Source organism: Pempheris klunzingeri, chromosome 7 (assembly GCF_042242105.1).
Source record: "Pempheris klunzingeri isolate RE-2024b chromosome 7, fPemKlu1.hap1, whole genome shotgun sequence".
Taxonomy (NCBI): domain Eukaryota; kingdom Metazoa; phylum Chordata; class Actinopteri; order Acropomatiformes; family Pempheridae; genus Pempheris; species Pempheris klunzingeri.
Window position 1 is genome coordinate 9,925,522 of NC_092018.1, and position 19,355 is coordinate 9,944,876.

At 38.9% G+C, this 19,355-nt stretch overlaps 2 protein-coding genes across 2 annotated transcripts in view; both read right to left on the bottom strand.

Annotated features, from left to right (window-relative positions):
• Positions 1-4,582, bottom strand: part of commd10 (COMM domain containing 10) — a 53,285-nt gene extending 48,703 nt beyond the window's left edge. Inside the window, exons 1-4 of the mRNA XM_070833304.1 lie at positions 4,469-4,582; positions 3,272-3,362; positions 1,861-1,971; positions 959-1,114 (exon numbers count right to left, since the gene is read on the bottom strand). Of these exons, the coding sequence (XP_070689405.1) occupies positions 959-1,114; positions 1,861-1,971; positions 3,272-3,362; positions 4,469-4,497 (387 nt within the window). The 5' untranslated portion in view covers positions 4,498-4,582. The remainder of the gene's footprint in view (positions 1-958; positions 1,115-1,860; positions 1,972-3,271; positions 3,363-4,468) is intronic.
• Positions 4,583-5,636: 1,054 nt separating this feature from the next.
• Positions 5,637-16,080, bottom strand: LOC139203667 (AP-3 complex subunit sigma-1). The gene is made up of 6 exons (XM_070833496.1): positions 15,838-16,080; positions 12,501-12,592; positions 11,650-11,761; positions 11,447-11,518; positions 10,800-10,907; positions 5,637-6,485 (listed from the first exon to the last, which is right to left on the bottom strand). Exons 1-6 carry the CDS (start codon positions 15,904-15,906, stop codon positions 6,357-6,359), a joined length of 582 nt encoding a protein of 193 aa, XP_070689597.1. The 5' UTR covers positions 15,907-16,080; the 3' UTR covers positions 5,637-6,356.
• Between the last annotated feature and the right edge of the window lie 3,275 nt (positions 16,081-19,355).

Genomic DNA, 19,355 nt, shown 5'->3' on the forward strand with positions numbered 1-19,355 from the left:
AGAAACTGTTACACATATTTGTAAATCTTGTGTTTATTTGTGGATCATGAAACATTTCTCGCCAGTGTTTGTGACTAATTTCTCTTCACAGTTCACACCAAGTTTGATCACAGCCTACACGTGTTTTAATAAATGTGTCTCTCAACGGGTGAGGCTTTTATGACATATCACATCCAGCTAATATGAGGAAGAAGCGACAAGGTGGCAAATTGTGTGTTTACAGTTTCCTTGAATGGCAAAGGTGTAAATCCTATACAAGACCCTATCATCTTACTCGAAATCTCAGAAATGACTAAACACAAAAATCCCTGCTTTCTATTCATAGAAAAGGTGGACGAAAAAACATACACAGTCTCTAGTGTGACTTGACTATGGGCCAAAGTCAAAGGTCATCTGTAAGATCAATGGCTGTCACGGCCTTCTGTTGGCAGCAACATGGGCAGAGAAAGATGTCTATATGTATGACAGCAGGAACAACTCCAGCATAACGTGACTGATGCTTACATGCTGCTTATTTATTCTCTCTTAGATCTTAATGCCATTGTCTTTGAAAGGAAAGCTATTTGAAGTGCCACGGCTTAATCAAACTGTGAAAAGGAACACATTTTAAAAATGTTGTGACAACTTGTGGGAGCTGCGAAAGTGCTCTTTGTAATCCGAACAGCTAGGAAGACTTCACACAAAAGCAGGTCGGTTTTAATGTGGATTGACCGATGTTGATCCTCAATTTAGCAGCAAGCGACTATAATGGCTCACTAAAGCGTGCAGAGGTAAGAGGGATAAAGTAGTGTGAAAAGTGGGCTATATTACTCAGTGTCTGGGAGTGGATTAATTTTAAAATTAGGTTTAGAAACATGGTCAGGTTTAGAGAAAAATGGTGTCACAGTAGGTGTAGGCAGAGTTAGCGCTGAAAAACAGTCTGGTGGCAACAAGGGCCAAAAATAAAACTTAGCCATACCTTTTTTGGGGCAAATATATTGTGCTTTAGTCTCTCCACCAGCTCAGGTCCAGCAGTGGCCCAGGTTTGAGAGAACATCTCAGCCTTGTCTGGGTTCAGATGAACAGCCTCCAACTGTTGCTGCAGAGAGGCTGGCTTTACATTATGATACACTGCCTACAGAGGGGAGGAGATACAGGGTAGGGTATTAATATAATAAATGTTACCATTAATCATGTTTTACAGGTAGAACGCATCACTCTTCAGTCATATTCTCGTTTATCCCCATCGCTCAACTCAACGTTGCTGCAGTATAACATTTCACAATACAACAGTGACCCCAGCTGGAGAAAAGGGCTCACAGTGTGATCCAAAAATCTGCAGACACCAGTTTCTCTTTCTTGCTTTCTTTAGAGTGACATCATCAAACAGAGATTTGCTGAGATGAACGGTGGTATGTGATGTGCACACTTGTAAATTGTGTACTTTATCATCACATTGTCTCTTGGCAGAAGCTGCAGAGTTACTCCCTTTGCATGGCTACTTACTGTATTTCTCTTTGTGTTTTGATTTGCTCTGTTGTTTCAGTTTATTCTTTTCAGTTGAATGCTTTGTATAATGTAAACAATCCCATGAGGTAAATATAAAATGGACAGAAATTCCTCTGTCTGCATTGAAATACATTTGTAAGTGGGTCGTATTTCTCCTCTTCCATATCCAAAGCAATGGAAATGTTCGTACAAAACCTGTTTCTTACTTGGCCTCCTCCATCCCAGAATACTTAATGTTGAACTCTTAAACATATTGAATATCCTTAAAGAACAAAGAGGAACCTCCAACCTTGCAAGATTAGCATTCCTATAATGTTATTAGCAAAAATCAGGCAAAACCGTTAATAGCAATGTCAGATGACCGCCCCTCACCTGCTCTAGTATAAACGCAGAAGTTTCCAGAACTAGATGGAGAGCCTGTTTTTCCAACGAGAGAGCAGCCTGAAGTTTTTCTTCCTCCTCTTCGCTGAATGTCCGCTCTCCCTGTGAAGAAAACAGAATTTTCTGTGTTGATTTGAAGAAACCGTTCACCGTTTTAAAGAACTGAAAAATATATGACCATCTACTTTCTGATTGAGAATCAATGCTTTTCAAAAGTCATTTTCAAAACCCTTGGTTGGCTTCAGAACTCTGTGGGAACAAGTCCCTTCTCTGAGGATGTGAACAAAAGCACAAATCTTCCCCATGGTTTAGACACGGTCTCATCCAGTTTAAAACAGCCCATCACTTCCTCCTTTCTGAAGCTATGCTGGCAGGATATGTCCAAATACCGGCCCCAAAAGATGTACTGTTTCACTTAAGGTAGCTTAAAATAAAACATAACCTCCAAAGTCCAAGTTTAAACTATTTTGATAACTTGAAAGATATAAATGACTGGGAGGGATGACCAATCCTGGAAAATAGGTTACACCTCTGGATTAGTGTAGTCTTCTCTGTCTGTAATAGGATCATTACCGTAGATGTAGCTCTCTTTGAATAAGGTGTTCTGTATAATGTTTGTCTGTTTGTATAACTATCTTTAAACGTGTGAGCTCCTTGTGTTGTTTTTTTAATCCTTCTTCCCAACAAGAGGATGACTGAATGTGAGTTGAATGGGGATTTGTTTTGCTATGTATTAGTTATCTGTTAAATACCAATAAGAGAATATATTTAAAAATATATATATGTATAATGCTAACTTATAATGGGCAATGGTCACCACGTTTAATATGCTTAGACTAAATTATCCAATAAATAATCAATTGATAGACTGAAAAATATCAAAATGCATTTTGGAATAAATACATTTGTATTTCAACACAAACAGCGAAACAATTTACCCAGTGTGAACAGACCTTTTACATAGCGGACATTTTGGCCACAGGTTAAATGAATGACATTAAGAATGGGTCCATTCTAATTAAGTGTAACAGGAAGCCATGACAGTGAGCAATCATGCAAAACAGTCATTATTAATGTCATTAGTTACTCCTGTGCTTTTCTTGCTAAGACGTGTAAAAATATACTTAACTCATTAAACAAAGAAGTATTAATTTCCTTGACAAATCAAAAAAATAAAACAAACTGTTCTTGGAGTGAATGACTGACACCTTTTGACAGCCAGTTAAGTCTGTGGAAAACCACAATGATCAACAGGGCCAGGCATGAGTGAGCATTCATTAGACTGACTGACACTCCAATAGGTCATTATGCATGCACCTCTCTCTGTAGCACTAAAGCTTTACTGCAAAAGCCTCAAAAGCCTCTTGTCTTTAGCATGGATAACACTGCGCAGCCTCTGTACCTTCAGATGAAGCTTTTGTATGATGCGGGAGATCAGCCTGGAGAACTTGTTCACATCAATTGCGTTGATGAAAGTCACCGCTTCTTTAATGCTGTTTGAAAACAACAAATGTGTGCATTGATGACAGCGGCGTAGAACATTTTCAGATCTTTTGGTTAAGAAACAGAATCAGAGTTTACTGCCCAAGTGTGATGACATGTATGAGAAGTATTTCACTGTCAGCTGTCAGTTACATTGAAGTAGAGACACCACAAAGCCAGTCGACTCTATTAAAAAGAAGCATTCAAGATGTTGCTCAAACCAAGTAGTAGCACTACAGTCCTGCTGTATCTAAAATGACTAGTTCTGAAGAATGGGGGATTTTAAGCCCAATTTGTACATCTCACATAATAACTGGTTTTACACTTCAGACTTACACTAAGTGAGCATGTATTTATATTTATATATTTTGCTTCTCTAATCCTCTTTTCTTAACAATGACATACAGTCTTGACTTAAGTTATGAAACTTACATTCTTGTCATTTTAAACTTCTTCAGTCACAGAAAACACATGGTGGCACGACAAATATTTATGCACTTAAGCGCACCCATTCAGAAGAATTGTGACTTTTAGCCCCAGTTTGTGATTCTTTCATAAAGACTGAGACATTTTTCGTTCGCTATTTGATTGCCCCGAATTGCTGCCTTTAAACCTAAAACAGTGCATCAAAGTTACAATATTTTGGAGGTGAATCATAGGTATAATACCTTATTCTGCAAAGGAAAGTGTCTACCCTTCTGATATTTTTACTTTATTTACATTTCCCTCTAAAACGTAAAGGTCCTACAATGCTCAAGTGGACTGCCAATGTCTAAGTTGGCCTAAGGCACAAAAATATATCTACTTTACTCCTATTCACCTCAACTGTAGCTTCCACCAAAGCCATTTATATGACTACATAACTTGGTGCATTACAAAGAATTGGTGTAAAATGGTTTCGCCCTAAAAGAGCAAGAAACCTGATAAAAAAAAGACACTGTTTAATGTAGACAGCAGTAGCATAAGTCATCCCCAAGCTAGACTAACATGTGTGCTAATCTCCATTTATGCATCAAATCACAATATCGACAACTTTGCCTTTGTGTCTCGGAATAAGGCTAAAGTTAGCTTAATGTTAGCTAGTTCGTCTCTGACTTTTAAAAAAAAGACTTCCCACCTTTGTGTTTCTTTTATAATAGAAGTCATCGTAGCTTGTTGCTTTCTGTCAGTAGAAAATAAAGAGCTGAAAAGTGTCAAAGCAGCAGCAGCATCCTCCTCACACTGTTGTCATTCCTCCTGCTTCCTGTTGTCACGAGACGGCTCACGTGACAGTCAAAGCTGCGCGATAATGCGCAGTGAAGTGCAGGATGTAGAAAAACAGTATTTGAAATAAAGTTTAAAAGTGTGACACTGGTGTATTTTAATAGAGTAGGTCTACAATAATTTTACCAGAAAGCAGCTGCGGTCGCAGTAGTGCGGTCGTGTAGTTTGCGTAACAGCTGCGCACAATGAAACTATAAGAGTCACTACGGAATTAACAATGGACAAACAGAGCCGGTGGTTAATGCGCAATAGACAAAATCGGATCACGATCGTATTGCAGTGGTATTAAAAAGTGTGAAGTTATAATACTAGTTATAAGGTAAATACAAATTCCCATTGGTAGGTCTTCATTTTTTCAAGTGTCTTATCAGCAATAGGGGTATTGCCACATACAAGGATTTACTTTTGAATGTCCTGCAGATTTTCACAATAACCATAGTGAGAAAAAAAAAAAAAAAATCAAGCTTTGCAAAAGTCAAGAATTATAAATATCACTAAGAAATTAATAATAAATGTGAAAGACATCCGTTTTTAAAGTGAAAAGAGCTGTACAGCGTTTAAAGCTGAGAGGATGGAATGTGCAAATATTCACAGGATAAAGAATATGTACACCTTGCAAAGTGGATACAGGATGACATGTTAACAAGGTGTTTTCAAATAAATCATCTGCCTCCTCTTTCACGGAATAAGTGGTCAAATGCTTGAACCAGGTAAAGAGCTTTCACAACCCCAAATGTATTCTTATTAATGACTCATAACTAGATCTATAAAGTATTACTAAATTATTAATCAGCCATTATTACAGTCTTTGGTTACATCTTTTGAATTCCTTATAAAAGGCCCCTGGAGACCTACCATACCTACCACATGCAGTATTGTTAAATTAAATCTTATAAGTGGGACATGCCCAGGGATATTTTAATGACATGCTGCGCCTGAGAACAGTGGATTAAATGTGCTATATCAAACACATACTAGCAATGTAAGATAAGAGTAATAATGAAGTCAGACAAACACACAGGTTGAGTTTCGACAGTTTATTATGTTGAAAAAGAAGAAAAAAAAGGTCATGCACAGATTAAAATCAAGAGATTTGATAAGACATGATAAATCATTTAAAAATATTTTGCATACAAATAAGAAAAGAAAGAAATCATTTCAGCATATATATCCATACTTCTGTCACACAGCATATCTGCAATATAATAATATTCTTTATTGTTTGCAATGATTTTACAAACAAGCTGTAATTTATGACTTTCAATACTGTAGCAGACCTGTTTCAGTTTGGTAGTCGAAATGGTTTCATGCTCTTTTGTCTCCATTCATTGATTTCTCTAGTCTGGAATAACCAAACCAATGAGACTGTTGCAAAACATCAATACCTGCCACACTTTCTTTTTTTAAGTAAACACTTGAGATGGTGAAAGGTTTTCAGTTACAAACTGACACAGATCTGTACTGTAGCAGCTAAATGTCAAGGGCCAACCTCCAGTGAGGCAGAAGGAATGTACCGATAAATAAATACTTCATTTTTCCTTCCAACAGAATAATCACATTGTAAAACATTCTTTTCTTTAATAGGAAAAACAAAGAGATAACACTAGAACAAGGAGTGTCAAGTCACACAGTACCTTCAAGATGTATGGTTTTGATAAAAGTTAGTAATTTGAGGTTTTGGTAAACAGATTGCATCTCGGTAAACATTAGCTGACATCTGCAGGTTCACGATCTCGCTGCCACTATTTGAAGGAAGGTAAATTTGGCACTTTTATGCTGATGTCACCAATGTTGATGTTTCTGGGCATTTCCGGGAGGTTCATGTTCTTTACAGCTGATACGGCACGAGCAGGTGCTCCTGCAATACCGGCCTACACACACACACAAAACACACACATGAAGGATTGATAAGATACAAATCAGTAATATAATCAACATGCTGTACACAACAACACACTGAACACTGAACAGTGAACACTGGACACACACACACACACACACACACAGTGCTAAACAGAGTACTATAGACAAAAACTGCTGACAAAATGCAAAAGCACTGACAGCTACTAGGACAGACAACATGTGCAAATGTACATTCAGATGCCTTCATAGCTTCATATGCACATGCATTATTTGGTTCTATAATGATTTACACCACAACCAGAGCCAATTACAAATCAACTGTGAGGACATACTGTACTAGACCATTCACTAATTTTGAAGTACTGAGCAGTGCTGGACATTCATCAAATGGACAAAAGGCAGCATTGCTTGGAAAGTGAACCCACCGGACTCTTGAGGACCGATAAGGGTAAAAATGCAAGGAGAGAATTGGGTAAAGCAGAAAAAATGGATTTGGATATGAAGACGGAAATGATGTTTGGATAGATAGGTGTGTATAGAATCTGTGGGTCAAATTTAAAAACAACACAATTTAATCTTTAGCCACAATAGCACAGTTGATGCTGTACTTCTAGGGGGCTGAATTACCTCTGGAAAGACTACACATGACTGTGGCTAACATTTGTCTGTCTACGAACATGTTTTTGAAAAGAGGAATACGAATATTCTGCCATTTACACATCTATGGTGTTAACTAGTGATGACATAAGGAGGTTGTAGGCCTAGTACTTCTAAACTACAATGGGAGATCTATTCTCAGGGACAGAGGAGGCACTTCACTCTAACACAATGAATCTCAATGTGGAACTTCATAAGAGCAATTCAGCGTTCACTGTAGCTTTGTGGAACGATAAAATACATCTGTGGAGAGTGACTGAATCGATGTTTTTGTCTCAAGTGTGAAAGGACATTTGAGAATCACTGTGGTTAGAGACCCCCCCCCCCACCCCCCTCTCCCCTACTGAATCTTTAGCAGAAAGACCCAAAATTGGCCAAAAGTGTTTTTGTAATGAACACATTCGAACGCGTAAATCATTTAGTGGTATGACACACGTAGGGTATGTCTGGATTGTAGATTTATCGACTCAACATATTTTCACAAGGTTATTTCAATGGAGTGTTTGTCTTATGGGCATTCCTCCCTCTGCCAAGAACCAAGGAGACTTGTGTTGGATGGAAGGATGACCGTGGAGAGGAATGCTGATCCAGCACATGGGCTTAGTATTAAGGACACTCGAGATCTTTTTTTTCTCATCACTGTAGGTCGCCTAGAGACCAACTGTGCAAGCCCATTACAGTGGGTGACCAATATGTACAGAAATAGTAACACCAGCTGTGTAACACACGACAATGACTTGATTCTCTAGTCTATGTAAGTGACAGAGCCTTATTAAAGGCTGGAGCAGTAGCTAATCTCTGTGCCAATCTGTGCAAATGGCTGAAAGTCTAAAATCAGATGTTTTTATTGTTGGTTTAAGACAAACTACACATGGTTTAAAAAGGTGATACCTTAAAGGAATAGGTCATCATTTTGAGCAATATGCTTAATGCTTTCTTTGCGCCTAGTTAAAAGATGGATTTAATACCACTCTTATATCTGTATGGTAAATATGTAGCTACGGCTAGCAACCAGTCAGGACAGGAGGAAACAGCCAGCCTGGCTGTGGCCCACCTAAAAGCACCTTTAAAGCTGATTAATGAAAATGTTATATCTCGTTGTTCAACCTGTACAAACACCTACCGTGCGTGCTAAAACAACTATTTGCTTGTTTGAAAAGGGTTGTGTCAAACTGTTTAACTTCCTGTTTCTATCCACTGGTTGCCTGGCAACTGGTCCAAGCCAACAAATAGTCTGGCACATAAAGCCCTGAAAATTATAGGTTTATATAAACTGTTAATAAGTGAAGTTTAGGGGTGCTGGTAGGTGTATTTTGTCACCTTTGGACAGAGCCAGGCTAATGATTTCTCCAGGTTCCTCAAGCTAAGCTAAGCTAAGCTAACCAGCTGCTGACTGAAGATACATGTCTAGCATTCAGGTATTTGACTGATATCAGTCCTCAATCATTATCAATCCCCTCATCTAACTATCTGCAAAACAAACAATGAACATATTTCCCAAAATATTGAACTGTCCTTTTAATATACTGCCCCATTCTAGGCCAGAGAAGTTTTGATATTGTCACAGTTAATTTTGATTATTACACAAAGAGACCAATCTCATTAAAAATTGACGTGTTTGCTAAATATGTGTTCTTTAGCAGGGTTAAAGAACTCAAAACACAATAAAACACCTTAAAAAAAAAAAGAGTTCTGTAGTGTCTCTAGCTTGTTAGATTTAGATTTCTTTGAACTACAGTGGGTGGACAATATAATAGGTACACCTGACAATACGTATAATGCACCACCGTAAACTAGCTGCTTCTTCGCTGCCTCAAAAACGAGTTTGAAAGAGTTGAAGCACCACGTCTCTGACACAGTCTCAACAGAAGTTCAACATTACAAAATTTACAAAGATATTATTTATTTATCAATTGTAATAGGTGGCATTATACTGTCAGCTGTTATACTGTCACCTCCTGTGCTTTCACCAACGAGACGGCGACAACTATTTTGAGTTTAAAAAAAGAAATGGCAACATTTTTGGGTCTGCCATTAAAGATTCCTATTGTATGTTAGTGACGTAAGTTTGCTATTACATGGAGGGCCATATGGTGAGACGCGGGAGGGAAGGGGAGTAAACTTCAGTTAAGGTTACAGTACTTGGTTGTAAATTTAGCAGTACCTGTGTCTACCTGTCCTGCCTGGTAGACTGAAAGATAAACGTCTGTAAAGAGAGAGAAGAATGGAAAGAACTAGACAGGGTCAGGAAAAAGAGGAATGAGGAATGTTAAAGCAGATTAAAGTAATTACAGTTTATCTCCACAGAAAAAAAGTGATAGGACCTATCATAGACCACACACTTAGAATGACAAAAATGATGTGAAGGTTGTCCCACAATTATCTTTATAGTATTTGAGAAAGTTTGAGGAAAAAACACTAATGCCACTTAATCAGTCATTGCCCGTTTGGAAGGAGAACAGCTCATTCCTTGTTCCCCAGAGACTGCCCTATAAATGGACAATGTCATTTTGAATTAGCATCAGTGTGAAAAACACACACTGCGGTCTAGGGTAGGTCCAAAAGGGAAAGACAGAGCAGCTCTGGTGACTGTAGAACAGTAAAAGACTCGGCTTAGTGAACATCAATCAAAAAAGAAGATTCTATCTTGTTAAAAGCACACAATGTAGCTCAGGTTATTAGAAAAAATGCAATTTTTTTAACACTAAATCTTTTAAACTTTAAATGCTGGAGCACACAATTGATGTCAGTCAATTGATGTCAAACCTGACCAACCTTTCACCTCGTTGTGTAAGCGGCAAAACACAACTACTTTGTACAACTTTAGGACTTTCTGTCAGCATTTCTCATTGCAAAGCAAAAAAGGACTCCCCAAGAACATTGCCCCAATATTTAGACATTACTGCAGTGCATTGTAAGTCATAATGAAAACAAAGCCGAATCATTAGAGCAGTTAAATTTTAAACTATCAGAGACTAAAATCCACATTTTGTAAAACAGAAATGATTTCATGAAATTGTCTCTGGCTGTCTGTGCGATTAAAACTTTCCAAAAAGTAAATGAACGTTCATCTGCTAGCAGAAGCTGTATGGAAAGCAAAGCAATGTCCTTGCATAGGGCAAATATCTAAGCAAGGACACTGGCTTGTAGATGTTACAAAACACACTGGAAAAGCATTTAGTCCAACATGAACAGTGTATAAAATTCACATTCTCTTCCAGATTAATAAGAATGTAAAACACAGCCTACAACCAGCCTGTTTTCATGAATATGTGTCATTTCTACATGATCGAATTTAAGATGGTGATTGAGTGATTCAATGGTCACAGATTCTGGAGATGCACTGGACAATGGTACAGTTAAGTCTCCATAATAATGACAAAAGCGATGGCTATGATACTGTCATTTACACTGAGGGATACAGTAAAGGACACGTTTTGAGTTTTGGCCTGTGTTGAGAGCAGTGCAGCAGCGAGAGGAGAGGCCGAAAAAAGGGCACAAACACTCAAGAGTAGGTAGGGAGCATCCACAAGTTCACCGGAGAGTAGCATGCAGGGTGCAGCATACACGCATGCCTGCATACTGTATACAATACCTCGGAGAGTATGGAGGTAGAATCAAGTCATACGTACATACATAAAGTGGTCTGGCAGGGTCAGGCTTACCTCAGACTTCTCCATCTTGTTCTGGGCGTCCACCTGTGTGATGATTTCATTCATGTTGGTCTCCAGGACCATCCCGCCCATCACCATCTCTGCCAGAATGTTGTGGACCTGAGAAAAATAAGATGTGAATCGTGTTTTAATATCACTAGATGACATATTGAAATTGTCCGAGCAGGAGCTTCAAAACCCAAAGATATGTGATGGTCACATAAGATAATGTAAGACAAAGGAAAGCAGAAAACTCTCCCATTTGAGAAGCTGAATCTGAGAATATGTACCATTTTTTTCCTTGAAAAAATGCCTAAAACCATGAATCAATTAACAAAATAATTCCTGATAAACTTTCTGCCAATCAACTACTGTAATTGTAAGCAAGTATGAATGGTGTAGAAGCCGCTTGTAACACAAAAAACATCATTTGACAAACCAATTATTGTTACTGACTAATTTGCTCAATGACATGTCACAACACTTAATCTGTCACAGCACAAGACAGAACATCAGATCAGTGTGACACTGATGACTCAGGCAGAATAGTAAAACTGATGTCATACTAGGCCGACGTCATTTCTAAGATCAAACATTCAAGCAGTGTTGTGAAAATGCAACATCACAAAGAGGCAAACCGATTCAAACGTATTTCCTACCTTGTCTACATGGAAAATTAAGTCAAGCTCACAGACATTCTCAAAGCATTTGTCCAGCGTTTCGACAAATACCTGAAAATGAAAAGAACTGAATGTAAAAAAAAAAAAGAATTGACTTGCCATTGATTGTAGCACAAAAATAATTCAAGAAAGACACCAGGGGTACATGGTTATAGATCAACTGTGGTTTCTCAGGTTTTTACCTGGATTAAGTCTAAAATTCCTAGTTCGCTCTCTGAAGAGTCCACACAAAACACAAAGTACAGTGTGGCGTAGTGTCTGTAGATCAGCTTGTAGTCTGATCCTCCAATCAACCTGAAACGCAGGGGACAAGGAAACATCACACCGGTACCTGTCCTGATTAATACATTACAGGTAGGGATAGAAAAAGACGGAAATCTTGACTTGTTTTGCACTCTATGCTGAGCATAACCTGGTATGATTAGCATGTCATACACATGTTACAAAGACATCACAGAAACAATCAATAAAGTATTTCTATCTATCTATCTATCTAGAAACACAGGGAGGATGCTTTAAGTCGTGAGTCAACATATGTAAAGATACGACATGTGATATGCTAACATGAGAAGACTGGCCTTGTGTTCACAAACAAAACCGGCTTGAGCCACGACATGTTGTAACCCCCCTAGTATTGTGTTGTGTAATTACTAATTAATAATAGTAGTAATAGTTTTAAATACTTGGTTGACGGGATACTTCTTATAATGTATAGTGTCAAAGAGACTGCTGGGAGGAAAAAGTGCAAATGTGAGTGTGAGCAGTGGACTAAAAGGAGGCCTGGTCCGCTCCTCATTCATGAATGATAAATGAGCTTAACATCAACGCTGTTATTATTGATTGTCATACATGCAACCCTCTGAGCTTTCCTTTATTGTGTGAAATGAATTCCTCTGATGCTGGATTTGAGTACTTAGCTTCCCCAGCGTTTACTTCCACTGAGTTGGGAGATAAAACCCACTTCTTTAGCATTTAGACACAGTTGCTTATGCAGGAGCAGGCCTGGCCGGAGCACTTGGGCCTCACAACTTACATTCCACCTTCTAGGAAATTACAGACGTTCTCATCTCTTTTTGAGACCAAGTGGAAGGTTTCCCTGATGATCTGTTGCTCCGTGTCTTCGCTCTGCAAGACGAATGAGATAACAGAGGAAGTTAAACAAAGAGAAGTCGGTGCATAATATGCTGTTTGTGCACTTAATCGCTTCCAGTGAGCCGTTTCATTACTTCTAGCAGGAAGACTGGGTCAGCAGGCATATGAATGGTTCTCCTAACCTTTCTTTTTCATATCCAAACTATTCTCTTTGTCATATTTAAACATACACTAGTGCCCACGGGCTACACAGGCAGTGATTTCTTTGCACAAAGCTGAACCGAGGCATTATTTGCTGATGGATGAGATTCTGTTTAAAACCACAAATATCCTTAGGCATGATTGCAAGCATCCACTAAAAGGCTTAAAAAGTGGGCTAACAATTGAAGATTTCCTGAACTAATAGAGTCCCATGACACAATAACCAGATTCGGGCTTCATCCTCTTCCTGCATTGGGTTGTTTTAGACATTATCAGGCAAACACATTTTAGTTGATAAAGAATTGAAATGAAGATGCATACTGAAGGTCGAGGAGAAGGCATCCAAAAACATACAGCCTGAGGTTTAGAAATCTAGCCTAACAATCATCAATCAGAAGTCAGCAGCGGTTAAATACTTGTTGTGTGCAGCGCCAACATTGAGTCAGCCTCACCAAAGGGTGCTAATGTCCTCTCAGGGTGGATAACAGGTCAGTGAGCACAAGGAGAGGAGAGGCTGTCCAGTACGCAGCTGGCTGGAAGACTGACTCAGTCATGTGACTTATAGCATAAGATATATTGATGCAGACTGAGTCAGACAATGAAAGTTTTCTATTTTTATTTTATAGCACCATAGTTTTGGCAGAAAAAGAAAACGGAACACTAAATTAACTTGCGATTAAGCTTAATTCAAGTACGCGGGAGAGTTTTGTACATATCTAATGAATTCTCTCACAGTTTAATGATGCAGTCACAAATAAGAATCTTGAAAAATAGCAGCATCCTTTTCAACCTCCTTTTAAGATGTTTCTTGTGTTCCCGCGTCCTTCTCTGGACAATATGTGGCCTTCAGAAGTACGAATATCAGTACCAACCTCTTCCTTAATATCATTATGGGAGACGTGTGTGATATTTGAGGGCATACAGGCGGCCCAATGGTTAAAGGCACATATATTAAACCTGCAACATCCCCACTTTGTTTCATGTCCAACCCCCTTCTCTCCCCTTGGCTGCATTTGTATCTAATCAATATTACATACTGTTCATGACACGCTATAATGGAGTTGTAGACAGGTATGAGAACATTTTTACATGTCAAGTGTTTATTAACGTACTGTATGTCAGTATAATGAATTTTATGAAACGTAGAAGCACAATCCCAACACCGCGACACACATATGTGGCCTGGCCTTGCTGTTATAGCATGAACACCCAGCTGTTCATCTCCCAAAACTTCTCACTGATGCTGGCCGAGTGTCGATTGATGGTAAATGAATTTACGCGGTGTGAATTTGTGTGCTTACATACATCACTCTCATTTTCCCCCACATGTCACCCTTAGATCTGACTGATGCTTTGACTTGTGTCTGAGCCAGCAAACCGGCTCTAACTAGGAGACCTCCTCAGCTGTGCGACTCCCTCTCCACAAACACACGTCATGCTTCACTGCCTAGTATCATCATGTGCAGCACCTCACACAAGCCTTCATCTATAAACACCAACCAACACTAGGGCCTGTTCTTAACCATAAACTAACTTAAATAGACTGAATGCTGAGGACAGTTTCCACAGCTCGCAGTATGTGTGAAATATTACACGCTGCCAGCCAGTAAACCGACACCTCAGCTTTTAATATAACAGATGGTGTCTACATAGCCTTCTTATAATCCGATCAATTTCAATTAATCCTCCTCAAATACAAATACATTCACGTCCATCTCAACAAAGACTTACCGGGACACGCAAAATGAAGCTAAACAGTGTTTTTAAGTCCAGAGAGAATGTCTGCACCTATCGGTAACTTTCCTTAGATTGATTCATCTCCAACATGTCCAACAATTGAAAATACTGAAAAAAGACAAAAGTGACATCTTTAAATGTCCATGACCTACTGCCCTGATTTATCAAGCAAAAATGTCAAACATTTGCCGGCTCCATCTACTCGTATGTGAAGATTCGCTGCTTAATAAACTAAATATTTTTGTGTTTTTTGGACTGATCCAAAACCAGCAATTTGACGACTTGAAGATTCAATTTTCTGCAGGTATTTCCTGATATTTTATAAACCAACTGATGAAATCCTTTAATGGAGAAAATAATCAGGCGATTAACCGATTATGAAAATCAAGAAACCCTCACATTTGAGAAGCTGCTGGTCAAAATTTGAAGTTATTTTAGACCGCGAAGATTTTGAGACAATTAAAGGGGAAATGACCTCAAAATGATACTGCAACACGTTTAAAATGTCCTTATATTTGAACTCTGATTAAAGCTTTGCAGACAGATTCGTCATGAGAACAAACCTGACGATGACTGTATCAAACCTTACAGTTTTTGAGGAGCCTTTTTCCTGCAAATCTGTGGCAACCTTTGCTTGATACAAATGATTTGCTTGCCAATTAATTTTCTGTCACTCAACCAGTCAACTATTAGGCCTGTGTCACCTTGCTATTGTAGCACCAATATTAAAGAAGGGCCAGGCAGCCATCCATGAGATATAAATCCAATTATGGGAACAAGCCAACACAGCTTGGCCAGGCAAAGGATATTACATAACCTGTCGTTTTCTACCTGCGTGGACTTTTTTTTTTTTCTTTTTAAGTTAATGACAATACAGCTGAAAGGCTGGAGTGAGCACGAGGCGCTCACAAGGGCGTTATTAAAGTCATGTGACACAAACAGAGGAAACTCACTTGAGTGTGTGTTCACACGCCACACAGCTGGATGTAAAGTGAATAAAAACCAGGCTGGATCCCGGCAGGAATGTGATAGCCTCGCCTCGGCTTGCACACGTTTAATTATTCATATTTCAGAAAGGACATCTTATACAGCAGGTCTGAAACTACAGCGAAGTCCACACGCCTTCCCATTCAAACAGATAGCGTGAAAACAGTGGAAAGATGGAGCTGGTTTGCATTAACAGCACAGAAAGAAAACATTAAGGGGGAAAAAAAAAAAGTGAATAGCCACAGCTGGAGATTTTTTATTTACTTTTCTCCTCTTGGCCTCTAAATCATACAAACACAGCTTTATGGAGAGTAAATGACAGCAGAATAACAACTAAATCCCATGTTACTCACATAATGCTCGTAGAATTTAGAAAGCCTCGGTTTCCCGTGGTTGTTGAATATTAAAATGGCTTTTATCATGATTGTGGCTGAGCGGAGGGAGGCGGGGGGACACAAACGGGTCAGTCTGTCAAAGACTGCAGTCTGGCCGCTCCCGTGAACCCAGATCGGACTCGGATTCAGGAGCTAAATCCCGTCTCGGTGTCAGGTTAATACGGGATAGCTTCGAGCTACACGCTGCTACTCCTCCATCGTCTCTTTACGGAAATATTCCACGTCAAAGGACCAGTCATGCTCTCCTCCTCCTCTTCCTCCTCCTCCTCCAGCTACGGCAGCCGCAAAGGTCCAAACTTCTGCCGCGCAAACCGCAGAGGGGGAAAAAAGGTGGTTGCCTATACCAGGGGTGTCAAACTGATTTTAGGCCAGGGGCCACATACAGCCCAATTTGATCTAAAATGGGCCGGACCAGTAAAATGATAAATTTACCTTTACTGTAAATAACCTATAAATAACGACAACTCCAAATGTTTCCCTTTGTTCTAGTGCAAAAAAGTACAAGTACATTCTGAAAATGTTCACATGTAATGAACTATCTTTTTACAAAACATTATGAAAACTTTCTCAAGAAAAATAAGTGCAATTTCAACAATATTATGCCTCAGTTTATCATTTACACACGTGCATTGCAACTTACAGATCACAGTGTATCTACAAAGGCACAAAACATTTAGTCACAGGTATCTCGAACTGAACAATATAGTGTTTTACATAGCAGTTGATGTCTTCGCTGTAATTTTCACACTTTGCAAAGATTGGACCCTGTGGCGGGCTGGTTTTGGCCCGCGGGCCGTATGCTTGACACCCCCTCATCTATGCAGTGGCAGAAATTATATGTTTTATCATATGAATATTACCCTGCATTTATGTCAAGCTATGACCAATATTTGTGTTTTAGTTACTTATATACAGTACCAGTCAAAAGTTTGGAGACACCTTCTCACTCAGTGTTTTTTCTTCTGCTTTTATTATTTCCTACATTGCAGATTCATATTGAAGACACCAAAATTGTGATGGAATGCATATAGGATCATGTAGTAAAAAAAAAAAAGTGTTAAACAAACCAGAATATGTTTTATATTTTAGATGTTTCAAAGAAGCCACCTTTTGCTTTGATGACAGTTTTACACACTCTTTGCACTCTCTCAATCAGCTTCATGAGGTTGTCACCGAAAATGGTTTTCCAGCAGTGTTGAAGGGGTTCCCAGAGGTGCTGAGCACTTGTTGGCTGCTTTTCCTTCACTCTGCAGTCCAACTCATCCCAAACCATCTCAGTTTGGTTTAGGGCAGGTGATTGTGGAGGCCAGGTCACGTGATGCAGCACTCCATCATGATCCTTCTTGGTCAGATAGTCCTTACATAGCCTGGAGGAGTGTTTGGGCTCATCGTCCTGTTGAAAAGCAAACGATGGTCCCACTTTGTGCAAACCAGATGGGGTGGCATGTTGCTGCAGGGTGCTGTGGTAGCCATGTTGGATTAGTGTGCCTTGAAGTTGAACACCATCACACTTCCTCCTCCATGCTTCACTGTGGGAACCACACTTGTGGAAAATATCCACTCACCTTTTCTGCCTCTCACAAAGACATGGCGAGTGGAACCAAAACTCTAAAATTTGGACCCATCAGACCAAAGTACAGACTTCCATAGGTCTGATGTCCACTCCTTGTGTTTCTGGGCCCCAACAATTTCTTCTTCTTCTGCCTCAGTAGTGGCGTTTTTGCAGCAATTCGACCATGAAGGCCTGATTCACACAGTCTCCTCTGAACAGCTGATGCTTAGATTTGTCTGCTGCTTGAACTCTGTGAAGCATTTATGTGGCTCTAACCTGAGGTGCTGTTAATTTGCAGTTTCTGATCCTGGTAACTCTAATGAACTCATCCTCTAGCAGAGGTAACTCAGGGCCTTCCTTTCCTGAGGCGGTCGTCATGAGAGCTAGTTTCATCATTGCGTTTGATGGTTTTTACGACTGCACTTGAGGATACAATTTCTTGACATTTTCTGGACTGAGTGACCTTCATGTCTTAAAGTAATGATGAACTGTCATTTCTCTTTACTTAGTTGAGTGGTTCTTGCCATAATATGGCTTAAAACAGTAGTCAAATAAGGCTGTTCACTGTATAGAACTGTATACCAAACCTGCCTCTGCACATCACTGATGGTCTGAAACACATTAAGAAGTCAAGAAATTCCACAAATGAACTCTTGCCATGCCAGATGTGTTAACTGAAAAACATGTTAGGCGACGATCGCATGAAGCTGATTGAGAGTGCAAACAGTGTGTAAAGCTGTCAGCAAAGCAAAAGATGGCTATTTTGAAGCATTTAAGATATAAACCATATTCTGGTTTGTTTACTACATAATACCATATGTGTCCCTTTATGGTTTTGATGTCTGCAATATTAATCTACAATGAAAAAAAATAATAAGAATAGAGAAAAAACAATTGAGAGGGTGTGTCCAAACCTTTGACAGGTACTGTATATATCACGTATATTGTCCTTTTTGCTGTAATTGTACGTGTTTCTACTTCTAAAATGCAAGGTTATTTTGTTTGATTTAATTTGCCCATTTATATTATTGAGTGCTTGTTTATTTTCATGCTGTTTATGGTCTCTGTATTCTTGCTGTTGTTTGAATTTGTTGCCATTGATTGAGCAATGATAGTAAATTCATGACAAATTTGATTAGATTTTTGAGTAGTTGTCTGTCTTTTAGTGAGCTGAATTTTTGAATCTTTCTTTCATTTTATGTTAAAATAAATCGTGTTATTGTAGCTTTTTTTTTTATTTTAATGTTGTGTTTTCCGCCCTCAACATTAGCGACTGGTCCTGGTCCCATGTTTCTTGTGCCAGAGAAAATCCACAAATTCAATCAATACCGTTTGATGTAAACATGCTGAGCATTTCATGAATGAAATGTGGTATGTAATGCTAATGACAGGCTAATAATCTTAATAATTAAACATTGGATGTGACATTTCCCAAAAGGAAGATAATATAGACCTTCTATACCTGCTTTTTTTTTTTTTTACAGAACCAACAAACCACTTCAAATGTAAGTTTACATTGAGCCAGTTGATATTTATTTCTGTCCTAAAAGAGCATCAGTTTGACTGGTAATAGTCAGTTGAAGTTTTAGCCACAAGGTGGAGCAACAGTACATCTGATATTGATGATGTGGCAGCTCAGAGAAAAACTCGCCATGACCTCTACTTCAAAAAATATTCTCAACTTTTTACCCTGAATTTGGTCTGAATATCTTTCTGAGCCAGAGAGTTTTTTCTTTTGACAGACTGACACAGACTTTGAAGAAATGCAGGGTTTTTTTCTGCAGAAGTATTCCAGCTTTACTGCAGTTGATAACCAGCGATATTCAGATAATTTTACCTTATCCGTTTTTGAAAAGTGTGAAAAGTGTGCTGTTCCTACTCAAGCAGCATATTTTTGATTTCAACAATATTCCTGTAAAGAATC